The sequence below is a fragment of the Leptodactylus fuscus genome, chromosome 2 (assembly GCF_031893055.1).
Source record: "Leptodactylus fuscus isolate aLepFus1 chromosome 2, aLepFus1.hap2, whole genome shotgun sequence".
In the NCBI taxonomy this organism is placed as follows: Eukaryota; Metazoa; Chordata; class Amphibia; order Anura; family Leptodactylidae; genus Leptodactylus; species Leptodactylus fuscus.
In genome coordinates this window covers 67,389,086-67,402,953 of record NC_134266.1, presented here as the reverse complement: position 1 = coordinate 67,402,953, position 13,868 = coordinate 67,389,086, and the positions used below count along the sequence as shown (strand labels likewise).

The 13,868-nt window shown below is 39.9% G+C and overlaps 1 protein-coding gene across 3 annotated transcripts in view; it reads right to left on the bottom strand.

Moving 5' to 3' along the window:
- Positions 1-650: 650 nt before the first annotated feature.
- Positions 651-13,868, bottom strand: part of INPP5K (inositol polyphosphate-5-phosphatase K) — a 45,211-nt gene continuing 31,993 nt past the window's right edge. For 2 of the 3 annotated variants that reach the window (XM_075263939.1, XM_075263937.1), the window contains 8 exons: positions 13,217-13,328; positions 11,605-11,714; positions 9,774-9,800; positions 7,513-7,705; positions 7,050-7,187; positions 5,892-5,975; positions 5,559-5,663; positions 651-3,923 (listed from right to left, as the gene is read on the bottom strand). In XM_075263939.1, the coding sequence (XP_075120040.1) occupies positions 3,831-3,923; positions 5,559-5,663; positions 5,892-5,975; positions 7,050-7,187; positions 7,513-7,705; positions 9,774-9,800; positions 11,605-11,714; positions 13,217-13,328 (862 nt within the window). In that variant the 3' untranslated portion in view covers positions 651-3,830. The remainder of the gene's footprint in view (positions 3,924-5,558; positions 5,664-5,891; positions 5,976-7,049; positions 7,188-7,512; positions 7,706-9,773; positions 9,801-11,604; positions 11,715-13,216; positions 13,329-13,868) is intronic. The other variant, XM_075263938.1, reaches the window with a different exon arrangement.

Genomic DNA, 13,868 nt, shown 5'->3' with positions numbered 1-13,868 from the left:
ATTTAATAACCTAATAATATAATATTTCACCAATGTAAATAGAACCGGGGGCTTTCGGACACAGGGATACCAAATGTGTATGTGTTTCACAGTAATGTTTTTGTTTTATATGTATTCTAGGGATATGGGGGTGATTTGAACATATATCTCTATCTATCTATCTATCCGTCTATCTATCTTTCTGTCTGTCTGTGTCTGTCTGTCTATCTATATCTAATCTATCTCATCCATGGATGGAAAGAGACACCCTGCAGTGAAGCTATGCAAGAAGAGAAAAAGGGGCGGGCCAGACGGGTGAAGGAGGTGTGGTTTTCTAAGCAAACTTGAAAACATGCCTCTTTCACCTGTCTGGCTCGTCCCTCCTTCACTGCCTCTCACATCTTGCTCCGGCAATGAAGCCACACAGACAGGGAAGGAGGGGCGGGCCAGACGGGTGAAGGAGGCGTGGTTTCAAGCTTGCCGAGAAAACCACGCCTCCTCCTCCCGTTTGGCCCGCCCCTCCTTCCCTGTCTGTGTGGCTTCATTGCCAGAGCCAGATCAGAGAGGCAGTGAAGGAGGGGCGGGCCAGACGGGAGAAGGAGGCGTGGTTTTCTCGGCAAGCTTGAAACCACGCTTCCTTCACCTGTCTGGCCCGCCCTTACTTCCCTGCCTCTCAGATCTCGCTCCTGCAAAGACGCGACACAGACAGGGAAGGAGGGGCAGAGCAGGCAGGCACCGTGCTGCTCTCCTTTTGATTCACACAGACGGGACACAGACGCTGCACACGCTGCATTCGGACTATAAGACGCACACACATTTTCCTCCCATATTGGGTGGAAAAAAAGTGCGTCTTATAGTCCGAAAAATACAGTAACTACTGGGGGTAGAGCGATCCATACAGCAACAAAAGAGACTTCAGAAACTTTTGTAAAGAGGAAAATGTTAGACGTTTTTCCCGTTAAGACGACTTCTTTAAAGACAGACACCTGAGAAGCTGAATTGTTAAAGGCATTAGATCAATTCATTGTGTGGTGAACACATGTAAACCGTGTGTAGCATGATCAAAGCACACGTTACACATAAGTAGGAGCAAGCATAAAGCTTGTCATACTTCCCACAGCAAAAAAGGAGCAAGGCACTAAGGAGTTTTTGGTCCTTGAAAGTCCTTTAAAATCTGAACAGAATGACTTGATGTGGTTTCTTGCCTGCACTAAACATTATTAATAAAACCATGTAGAAAAACAAGAATCTGAGCCATTGCATTCTGGAAATCTTGTGTAGTACAGATATAGCTGGGCTATAAAGCTGCAATCGGTGCTCTGAAAACTGTGCAATGAAGGAGAAACTGTCAGGGAGGTGACATAATCCTGTAAGGTGCAATAGAGTCATCATGAGACCAGAATTTGGCCCTTTGGTAGCGATACCAAGTTTAGCATCAGGATTCTAAAAACCAATACAATATTTGGTTAAAAACAAGGCAAAAAAGTATAAAATATAAAAGTACTTCCATTAACTGCTTAGTCCCTAATGCCACGGCAAGTGCAATCCCAATTCCTGACTCTTAAAGGTACACATCAAAGAAACCACTGCCATTCTCCTCCATCCCAGTCCCTTCACACATAGTCAAGATCATCATTGGCGGCAGTGGAGAAAGGAAGGAGGATGACAACTCCTTCCTCCTCTGAAGCAACTACTTGTGCACCGTAAACAGAGAACATGGCAGGTGTTGGGCAGTGTGCACACAGTGGGGGAGACTTATGAAGACTGGCATTATCAATGCTAGATTATATAAGTCCATCCGTAATACCCACCCCTCGTGTCTGGAAGGAAATCTATGCCAACTCATAGGTGACATAGGTTTCCAGCAGGATTTTCTCCAGATTCGGGGCGTAATGATAAGAAATTTGGTGGGGCTTGCCAAAACCACTTTTCAGGAAATTGGGGAGGGTGGCGCAAAAAGAAAAAGTCAAAATTGTTTCTGCAAAAAAAGGAATTGCACATAAAATTGCAACTTTTTATGCCCTGTACTCTACAAAATAGACATACAAGACATAATAAATCTACTTCAATGTTTTCTGTAGTGACCGGGAACTGCTGCTAAGCCTCACCACTATGCAACCCTGCAGCTTAGTGTTAAAACCCATTTATTCCTGATATTGAACAATTTTCATTGAAATAGAAAATTTGATGTTTTCTGCTGAACATGCACCTCAATGACAGACTCTCTTCAAAGGGTGTGTATAAGATTAGAAACAGAGTAACTCTTGTCCATGCACTGTGTCTAGTACTACAAGCTCAGACCAGGTCTAATCTGTGAAGGTCAAGCCTCAGGGATTATAGGACTACTTGCAGCTGACCAAAAGTAGCCGTAGCCTTAAGGTGGCCATATGTAATAGGTAAAAGACTCTCCCTGATGCCACGTCTTGGGAAAGAAGTATTGGACGTGAATTTCAGCATACCTGATCCTTTAGATCTTAAGGGGGACAAGTCACTGTCTAAGGAGGTAAGTTCTACTCATGGTCATGATCAGCTCAGAAGAGGATGCATGTGTAAGGGTGTAAACAGGGAAACGCTGTTTGATCTTGGCTGCCAAAATACAAAGATGGAGGACTTAACTCTAACAATCTACAGCTAACGAAGGTGCTATGTAAGTGCAATAAGCCTGTAGGCATTTTGAGGGAAGGGCGTTTTTAGGGTCCCTGTCCTTAGAGAAGGGGAAGGCTGGGAAACACACTACATATCTCTGCAGACTTACATTTCAAGGCCATATGTGACTTAAGGTGTGACCTATGTGATGGGCAGCATATAGTGCAGCATATAGGGTGCCAAATATCTGTGCCTAAAAGCTACCGAGGTGTAACACTGAATACATACACGTATAAGAATACATGTAATGAAAGACACTTGGTTTTGTAATTTGCCAAAGTGGCATCCTCTTAGAGCGAATTCACACATAATAATTCCTGGGAAAAACATGTTTTCATATATTACCAGCATGTGTGAATACATCCTAAGCAATTTTTGTTTTTCTGAACTGATGCAATGATATTTTACTTTGGAAAGTACTGCTCCTTTAGTCGCTTGAAATTTCCAAGATAAAATTTCTCAGCGTTGTGTAAACACTTAAGATATGTTTTTTTGTTGTTTTTTTTTGTATTGTATTTAAGGCTTTATGCTGTGTTTACTTGCTGTATGAAACTAAAAAAGCTCCTGCGGCCTATGTCAGACATCAATAGACTACCGTTCGCCCAAAAGAATGTTCTTTTGACCCCATACTAGCCAGTCTCTGTCAGAATACCTTTTCTTACCCAGCACATGAGAGACAAGGTCACTTGGCAAAAATGACTAAGAAACTTTTAGAACATTTCAAGGTGTGGTTAGAAATAGTAGAAAAACACAGTGTATATTGAAGACTATGTAAGCACACAGTCAGTCTGTGGATATAACCATCAGTAGTAGGTACATATATGGTACTGAAATAATATGGACATATAGTAAGATATATAGAGTTCCTACTGAAAAAGTAGGACAACCAAAGTATTTTGGCTGAAAGTCATCGCTGGCTGCGTTTACAGTACTGCGCTCTATTCACTCACCCAGTCTTACAAATTAAAAATAACACCTTAGTTACACGTAAACTACTCTGGAAATTGAAATGATTAAAAAAAACCTAAAAGAGTCCATTGGTGTTCTGCTGTATCCAGTGATATCATGATATATTCTCCTTTGAGGATGTAAACACATTTTTGCTGAGTATATAACAAAGCTAAGCAAATGCTGTTTTCTTGTGCTGCAGGGAAGCAGTGGTAGGCATCAGATATACAAGAACCTTAGAGCGGATCACAAGACTTCTAAAACCCTGCCCCCATGAACATGTCGGACTTGGTGGAATCGTCAACTTCTTCGGTGCCATCTTTTGCTGATAAGGTCCTGCCTGGCTGTATCTACATAACAAAAGCAAACACAGGACATTTTACAAAACTGTACATTTCATATCTAAATAGATTTGTGATCTATGTTGTAAATACATTAAATTACTCCTATTTTTGATCTATATTATTTTCTCCATGCTATCCATGTCTAGGTATACATTAAAGGGGTAAAATACAAAAAGGTCTAAATGGGTTAAAACAGTAAAGAAGCAGGATTTACTTTACTGATCCCCCCACATCCTAGTTCTTTTTGAGTATACGTCCTAGTCCATCTCGACATACAGAGGATATATTGCTCAGCCAATCCCTGCCTAGGTAAAAACGTGACTGGTTAAGAGGAATTTCCTGTGTATCAGTAGAAAATACTGTAGAACATCAGTCTGACACAAAGTCTGTTCCTTGCGCATTCTATTGTGGTACAAGATGGCAGTAAATCTCTGCTTATGACTTAGGAATTTTTGTATATCCATACATCTATAACCATTTATTGTTCTATCTATATATGCGCAATGTTTCAGGTAAGGAGGTAGCTAAGGAGTCACACTGGAATATGAGGATCGAAGGTGACTCCTGCAGAAGAACATTGGGCCAACAAGCCAGATGGTGGAGATACATCAATGATGGTGCTCCTATATCTCCATCCTAGGTGACTTCTTGACCTATAGTTCTTCTTGAGAAGTCACCTACAGTTCTCTTATTACTTCATGACCCTTAGCCTATGTCTGATAAAGGGTATCTTCACCCTGAAATGATAGCTATATAAAAGGATATATGGTTATATACAGTATGTGTGGATGAACAAAAATTCAGTCTTAAGCAGTGATTTACAGATATCTTGTACCACAATATAATATACAAGAAACAAACTTTGTGTAGGAGTGCTGTTCTACGATATTTTCTACTGGAACTCACTGAAAATGTGGTGAGTCCCATTCTTTGAACTGGCACTCATTCTGTGACTGTGAGTGGGCTGCTTCTACTACGTCTTGTGGGCCGATAGGGACCAGGCAGTATAGACCATTGGAGAACCTATGTCCACAATAAGCAGGGGAAAAAAAGGGAAAAGTTCACAGCCCTCTTGCAAAAGCACATATGTTCAAAAGTCTTGTTATATAAACTCACGACATCCCCAAAGATTGGATTGCACAGATGTACGATCCCCTCGGCTTGGGAAGCTTGGATTCAAATGGTAAAGGAGGTAAAATTCCAGCAAACCACTTCTTCTTGTATAAAACTAGTGTTCTTAGTCGTTGCTACAACTAAGAACACTAGCATGTTCGAAACGCGTCAGCTCTTCACCTGTTTATTGCGTGCATAATGTGAGGTTTGGTCAAGGGGCCACCTTGGTTTTATGTTTATTCATCAATTTATTAAAAGTTTAATTTTATACAAGAAGTGGTTTGCTGGAATTTTACCTCCTTCACCATTGGAGAACCTAGGTAGTAGTGAAATGTGAGTGGGTATGTGAAAGGGGATGTAATATTGCAACTTTTTTTTTTTTTTTTTTTAAGCTATTGAGAGGGAGACACTTTTGATCCTAACATTTTAGCTGGCTTGTTCCCGGCCAGCATACAGCACATGGACCATGTACTCTGTTAGCGCCCACTCCTGATTTACACCCCTGGCAGATGTAGTTCATTCACATACCTGAAACGGCTCACTGACGCCAGCCAAACATTGCAAATTATGACAGAAATAGCCCAACAGAAATTCACCTCCATCAAGTGGAATTTCATCCGCATTAATGTAAACCTACAGAAAGGTTACAAGGTTACATCTGACAAATTTCTGTGATTTCTATCTCTCAAAAAAACAGGGTGGGTATTTATACTGAATCATGTAAACGGTAAGACTTGCTTAAGTGAATGACACATATAAGTATTGCAAATTAATAATATATATAAATATATTGTGTATGAATTTTAACCTGACATATAAGTGACTTGCAAAGCCTTTTGGAATTAGGGAATCTCTTCTTACCTGATTACAGTCTTTACTGAAAGAAATTTCATCATCTTTAACCCAGGCATAAGTGACATAGTCATTAGTATGTCTGAAGCCAACCTAGAAAAAAATAGAGAGAATCTATATATTGTAAACTTTTGCGAGCAGGACCATCAATCGCATTGTATGAATTGACTATTTCTATGTACTGTATCTTCTTGTCTGCACTTTAACCCTACAAATAGTAAAGTGCTGCAGAATATGTTGGTGCTATATAAATACAATGTATTAGTATTATATTATTAGCTGTAAAAGCCTAGGCCGTTTTCATATGTCCAAATTTAGGCCAGGAATCTCGATCTATTTACCAGCTGAATTTGCTGGGCCTAACCTGGCTCAGTCAAACTGATCTGACATGCTGAGTTCAGTTCAGCTGAGCAGCATTGGACCTGGTAAATCCAGCCGCTGCACAAACTGAGTATTCTGGCCTGAACTTAGCCATGTGAAGCTGGCCGTATAGAACACTTTAACATAGGAAAACAATGGAAACAGAATTGTGTGTAGAAAAAGAGAAGAAACTTTGCCTGAAGAAACATCCTATAGAGGTAGCTACTGTTCATCCAATTCCCTTTAGGAGTGTCCCTGTCTTCAGAGGAACTTCACTTTTAACGATACAGGCAGGTAAGGAATTGGATAAAAAGTTAAGGCAATGAGGAGAAGAGCTAAAAAGAAACAAAGCACCAGACCCTTTTGCACTAGGCGGTCAGACTCAATAACTTAATGGGCTGCCAGTTTGATCATAGTAATGTTGCAGTAATGCCATAAATAGCAAGAGACATGTTATATGCTTTCTCATGATTAGCAGGTTGTAATAATTAGAAATACGAGTTATAACAAAACTGGTGCGAGTTACACCAAATCTATACCAGTTTCTAGTGTAGATTTCAATTCTGGTGCACAAGAGTGTGCCTGACTCTAAAAGGCCAAAGACTCTTGATAATTCAGGTGCACCTCTCGCCAGTTCCTGACTTTCCAGGAATAAACTGTGTCCAGGTATCCCATTCAGCAAACCTCATACAGAACTACTTGCATTGCTTTTCATGCTAGAAGTATTGCTTGAACCTTTACAGGTCACAGATGTCAAATGATCCAAATATAATCTGAATTTACAAAAGAGCATTAACCATTACATACCCTGTAGAGCCCAATCCAGTCCCAGGTACTGCTGGGAAAATCCTTGCTCACAGAATAGCTGATGAGAGAGTCGTGGTCGGCGTTCCATTCTCCCTCTGCTCTCAGAGAAACTGAAGGTTCAAGGATTAGAGGCTTTATCTACAAGAAATATTATAAATTAAAATGCGTAAGTAGTAGAGAACAGATCCTTGGAGTATCCATCTATTTTAGAGAGTTATTTTGCAACTTAATAGTAGTCCTTGGCTATGTCTGGCTGATGCATGACATTCTTTGCAGTGTCATGGCCACCTGTCCCACAAAATAGCCACATGGCAACAGATTGACCAGCAAGGTTCCAATATCCTCCATTTTTAAAAATTTATTATAGCATAAAAACAACCTTAGATGGAAGTTTCTGAAGTAAAATCAAAGATTACAGAAATATTATGAGCATCATATGTTATACAATATATAAGGTATGTACCTGTAATATGAAGTTTCCAGTTACTGGCTTGTGATCACTGATTCCATAACTCATGTGACTTGCATACTTTTCTAAATGAACTTTTAGGATATGCTCAAAATCTGACCCTGCAGCTTCGTCCAGTTCACTTTCTGAATCCTCCTTTATTTTCCAAAGAATGCGATCTGTCCAAGCCGGCTTGCGTTTTTTTCCACTAGAAAATATTGCAATATTACGCCGGTTATTTGAGGAATCAGCCAAGTTCTAACAAATTCTGCATTCTACCATATCTACCTGTACTACATTTATGTACTGGGATGTCAGTCACATTAATATGATCATTAGGATTTGTCCATGGAGTCAGTATTGCCATTGTGAAGAATTCTAGCCTCAAATGTGCACTACCTCCCACCATTGCTACTACCTCTATTCTTCACCTATGAACAGTCATTTAAACTTTTCTCATTTTCCAAAGATGTTTTTAAAGGGAGTTTATCACCAGTACCAGGATATAGATACAAATCCAGCCAGTAGACAGATTGATCCAGGTGATCCCATCCTTACAGGTATTTTCCCCTCGTGAAGCGTTGCCTCTGTTGCTGAGTGATAACTGTTTGTCCATATGCAACTGACAGCTTTGGAGCTACGAGGGTGTTACTGTTGCTCCAAAGACGCAAGTGGTAATGCCCTAATTGCTCCAAAAGTGCAAATGGTCATATTGACAAAACTATGAGAGCTCAGTAACCGAGACACTATTTCACAAGGGAAAACAGTGTAAGAGAACTCCTTACCTGCCCCAGTACCTTTTGGCGCACCCTTAATAGAATACCATCTTACTTTTATGGCTTCACATTGATGTTTGATGAGAAAATAAACAAACATTCTTCAAAATATGTAAAATACTCCAAGCACAATGAGCGTGTTACAGAGCCTTGATCATCTCCGTTTTCAGGTCTAAAGGTCTGCCCAGTATGTCCCCAGACCTATGACTGACAGATTCCCTTTAATATTACTATATAGTGACATTAGAGCAGACCTACGATGGTAAATGGAAAGCTTTCTGAATGATATATAAATGCACAATGTACAGATGAGGTAAAGAGTTGACTGATATGTGAATCCTGCTGCATCTATAAAGTCAACAGATATTTCAATAAAAAACATACAATAAGCAGATATCAAAAATATCATCTGCTTCTATCTAAGCAGAAGGGGAACTATGTCTCATTAAATAGAGATGGTACAGGGACTTATTAGACCATGCATGGCCTGCTAAGAATTCTGGGTCAGAAATATACAAATAAGACCGCTTTGGTAGAAAAGGGAAACTTGTATGACCTCCAGTTAACTTGGCTATTATTCACAGAATATGCTATTAGGGCATTGATCTATAGGGCGTTACCTTCCAAGAGATTGGATTAGCGTACGTTCCTCTTTTCCACCAAGGAGGTTTTATTTTATTTCCATATATCTAATCCGCTCATATATTCATTACATATACTACTACAGAATGTGTATAGAATATTACATGGCTAATGAGCGGTTTATGGAGGACTGGAGGATAAAGAATCATCAGATGTACAAACGTTACACTTCTCCAATATTCAGCGCTTATAAGGCAATAGTCATGCTGGGAAGCTGTACGACATGTGGCTAGCAATAAATGCACTGTACAGCTGGCAGGCCAGAGACTATTAGATACACGCTTTTTTTTTTATTTTTGCATATATTTTTTACAATGAATGCTGCATGCCTTGATCATTGTATTTGCATAGTTTATAATATCATCCAAAGCAATATACATTTAACAGGTAAAGGTGGTTCATTTCGGATAAGAGAATGCCTCTTGGATAATAAAGTAATATTTTATATACATATTATGTGGGCAATCCTGATGAATCTTACTAGCACTAGCCAAAACTATTATTAAAGGGGCTGTAAAATACAAGTGGATACAATACAACAACTGCCTCTTCTTTTCATGGTAGTGTCTGTGGATTGCATTGTGAACGAAAGCTACAAACAATAATGCCAACGTAAAATTATTCACTTTAAATATCCAAGATACATTCTCTTAAAATGGATTTTTAGTAAAATGAATGCCTTGAGACACAAAGACATAAATGTGCAATAAATCAAGGACAATACTAGATACATCTACAATCAACACAAGTAAACGCATGGGAAGTGGCAGCGAGCACGTGTCAGTAAACTTCTGATTGTTTTATATTAGTACAATCTACAACTAGTTTTAGTCAGGGATGCAAAGGATTTCCTCTTACTTAAATCCCAATAGTGACTTCTTCCATCTAAAAGTGAAGCATATTAGTCAGTACATATCGAATATCAGAGTAGACAATGCAGTCAAATCCTTTACATCCAGCACCATAAGCAGATGACTGGTAAAACTATATGAAGCTCTTCAGGCTTTAGCCATGTGGCACAATTTTTATATAACTGTTTTATTAAACCATTTGATAATTATCAACTATCAATTATCAACAGTTATATAAAATTATAATTTTAACAATGACAACAAGCCATGGCCACAAAAGTGTAACAAGAAAAAAAGGGGAAGGGGTTGTGTGAAGAGGGAAGTAGGTCTCTAACTTATTATTAAAGGGGTTGTGCAGGACTTTGAAAACATGGTTGCTTTCTTCTTCTCAGGAAGTATCATCACATCCATCGGTCACACGGCAATGCAACATCTCTGTCCCATTGAAATGAACGAGACTGAACTGCAGCATGGCCATATGACAAACAGACATGATATCTGTTAGTACTAACTGAGAAGAAAAAAGCAGCCATGTTTTCGAGGTACTGCATGACCCCTTTCAGGACATTCCAGTGGGTGAAGATCAGGTAATCGGGTTCTCCAAGAAATCTTCCTCTACACTTTTAATCCTGATTTAAGGTAAGTCTATTTCTTTTATTTTTAATAATATACAATAATAATAATCATAAGTTGCATTTGCTAAATGGAAATAAACACAAATTTTACTAATTTTAAGTGAAAAAGTTTGACTATACTTTTATAATTAATACCTGTGTTCCCTTTTGTAGACCTTGCAGTCTTCATATTTTTGTTGTAACTAAAACTGTGATTTCCAATTAGACTTGTCAACTATGTGATGTACATGAGAATTTTCTGAATTTCCCTTGATATCAGGTGTCAGGGAAGATGAGGATCAGGCAGGTGGATTTTATATGCCCATTTTGTTCTCAGGGAAATAAGCCACTGCTCAAGGAGTCTGGCAACGTCTTCGTTCCCACTCTTAATTCCAGGCATATAGACACTGTCTTCTCCTGCAAAGCCCCTTTAACCAATTCACGGTTCTCAATAAAATCAACTACTTGTCAACGTAATGCAGGACTATCTAACTGTTCTCCATTTTGGCCAAGAGTTGAGTGTCCTAACAAGAGACCCCAATATTCTATTAACTCAGAATTCCCAAAAAGATTAGATCAAAAGGGGCTTTCTAAACTGGACATACCCTTTAAGGGGAGTCTACCACACCAAATCTGCTTTGAAGCTATTTCTATGTGGTTGGTTAGTGATGTGGTGAACGTACCTTTACCTAATGTTTCTGAGAGGCTCAGTTATTCCATATACAAGTATGCTGTTTTATACACTCAAGGCCACATCTTCTGGAGCACCATCTTCTTTTGTTGTCCCATGGAAAGCTAGTTAAAGCGACAAGTCAGACTTTCTGTTTTGGGGACGGTTCTGGGTGTCAAGACAAAACAAAATGGGTGCTCCAGGATGGATGGCTCCGCCCCTATATGCACCAAACAGTTAATTTGCATACAGAGTTGAATTTTTCAGCTGACTGGTAGGGTTGCCAAGTGTCAAACCCACACCAAACTGACATGGATGATCTATCCTAAGCTTCAACTGAGGCATCACTGTTGATGCGATCATCTGGGGTTACAATATCAATAATGATCAGGTACCTAAACAGACACTATTGCCTTTGAAGTGGGTTAATAAAAAAGAACTGGAACACCCTTGTAACAGAACATGCCCTTTACCAAGCAGCGGCTGATCTGTAGCTCTATACTGTGTATGTATACTTTTTCGTTTTTAACTTTCTAGTCCGCAGATAATGTTACCTTGTATCATATACATCGGAGTTCAGGTCAAATTTGTATGTTGGCTTGAACTTCAGTGGCCCCTCCATAAAACCTTGGAGAAATCGTTCTTTCTTCTTAGCAATGTTTAACTAAAAACGCATAAAAATAAGCCTGATTAAAAATGAGCAATCAATTATCTTCTCCACTGTGTCCTACACACTGGTTTACACAATATGCACAACCCCTACGTCCACAACACTGATAACAATAGTAAAGTACTGACCCTAAGGGTAATATTAGAAAGATAAATATAGAACATAAAAATCTCTGTATAAATAAAATAAGTGGTGTATATCCAGGCATATTAAAAGATTTATCTGGATCATCATGTATCAACATTGTAGCAGACTGAAATATACCACAAATACAATGTACTGTGCATGGTACATTAGATGTAGTGCATTTGGAAAGTTGTGCGACTCTCCAGCATTTTTTGCAATCTCTATGCATGGATCCTGTAAATGTACTTCATTTCCTTGAATATTTTCTAAATGATCTTCCTCATGTGATGTTCCACTACTTTGTTGTAGTTTCTAGTTCTCCACCTTTACTTAAGTGCTCCACCGAAGTGGGAACATATCTGTAACTGCTCCTCCCTTACAGAAGGAGTTGCGTGTATACAGTGCTCAGGAAGACAAAGACAGCAAAGACCATCTGTCACTAACAGCCAGCTCCTCGCTCCGATCTTGTGCAGTTGCTAACTCTGCAAGGACTTACAATACTTACTTGCAGAGTTAACTACTGACTGCCTAGACGTATATAGTGAATGCACAGCATATCAAGTCGTTAAAGTAGTAGTAAAGTGGATAAGAAGCAAATAAATCTCACCTACACATACCCAGGTAAAACCACAACTGAAACTGACCTATGGAGTAAAGTCAGCAGCATGTCAATTTATGGAGTTTCATAGTGATATTTAAAGAGGAGCTTTCACCGATTTGGGCACAGGCAGCTCTATATAATGCTGGAAAGCTGACAGTGCGCTGAATTCAACGCACTGTCGGCTTTCCCGATCTGTGCCCCGGGTGAAGAGATATCAGTCCCAGTACCGTAGCTCTTTACAGTCAGAAGGGCGTTCCTTCTGTACAAGCAGCGCCAATAGTGCTGTGCTCTGAGACCGGGGAGGAATGCCCCCCCCCTCCTCCTGATAATACTCGTCTATAGACGAGCACTGTGAGCAGAGGGAGGGGGGCGTTCCTCCCCGCTCACACTGTACAGCGCTATAAGCGCTGCTGTGGAGAAGGACGTACCTGACAGACTGCCAGGAATGCCCTTCTAACTGTTAAGAGCTACGGTACCAGGACCAATAGCTCTTTACCCGGTGCACAGATCGGGAAAGCCAACAGTTCACTGAATTCAGCGCACTGTCAGCTTTCCAGCAGTATATAGAACTGCCTGTGCCCAAATCGGTGAAAGGTCCTCTTTAACGTTTGCCATGTGTGGAGTGAAAAATGCAGCAAATTGTGCACAGACTTTTCTACAGGCAGGGATGGAGCCCGCCTTTGTAGAGATAGGGATATTCATTTCTGTGAATATAACATAACTGTCTAGAAAAAGAATACCCCCTATTAAGGAGGTTGAGCTGGATTACCTGATCCTTTTCCCATAGTAGATTATATCTATTGCTATTTACAACTTCTCTAATAAAGTGTATTCCGAAGTCTGCAATCCGAAAGTTGAGGTCTCCAAACCAGAACACAACACTGTGTGGTAGAAGACAAGAAACATTTTTTATTTAGGAGGGTTATAAGATGCATACACAGTCACATTATTTTAGAGTTTGTTTAAGCAGGACTACTGTTTCTTTAAATGGTCTCAGAACAGAAAGCTTAGTACTTTAGGGAGCGTTCACACTACCATCGGTGTCCGACAGCTAGTGTCCGCTGCTAATGTCCGTTCAAAATCTTGTGCGGACATTAGCCTCAGACATTAGCTGTGTCCGTGACATTTTGCATTGATTTAAATGGACATCGGGTGCATTCTTTTACTGTCCGTGCCTGTCCTTAACTGTCCGTTCCCAAAGATGTCCGACTTTTCAAGCGGACAGCAAAACCCGACATGTAGGTTTTTTCTGTCTGCTTGAAAAGTCGGACATCTTTGGGAACGGACACTTAAAGACAGACACAGACAGTAAAAGAACGCACCCGATGTCCATTTAAATCAATGCAAAATGTCACGGACACAGCTAGTGTCCGCTGCTAATGTCTACACAAGATTTTGAACGGACACTAGCAGCGGACACT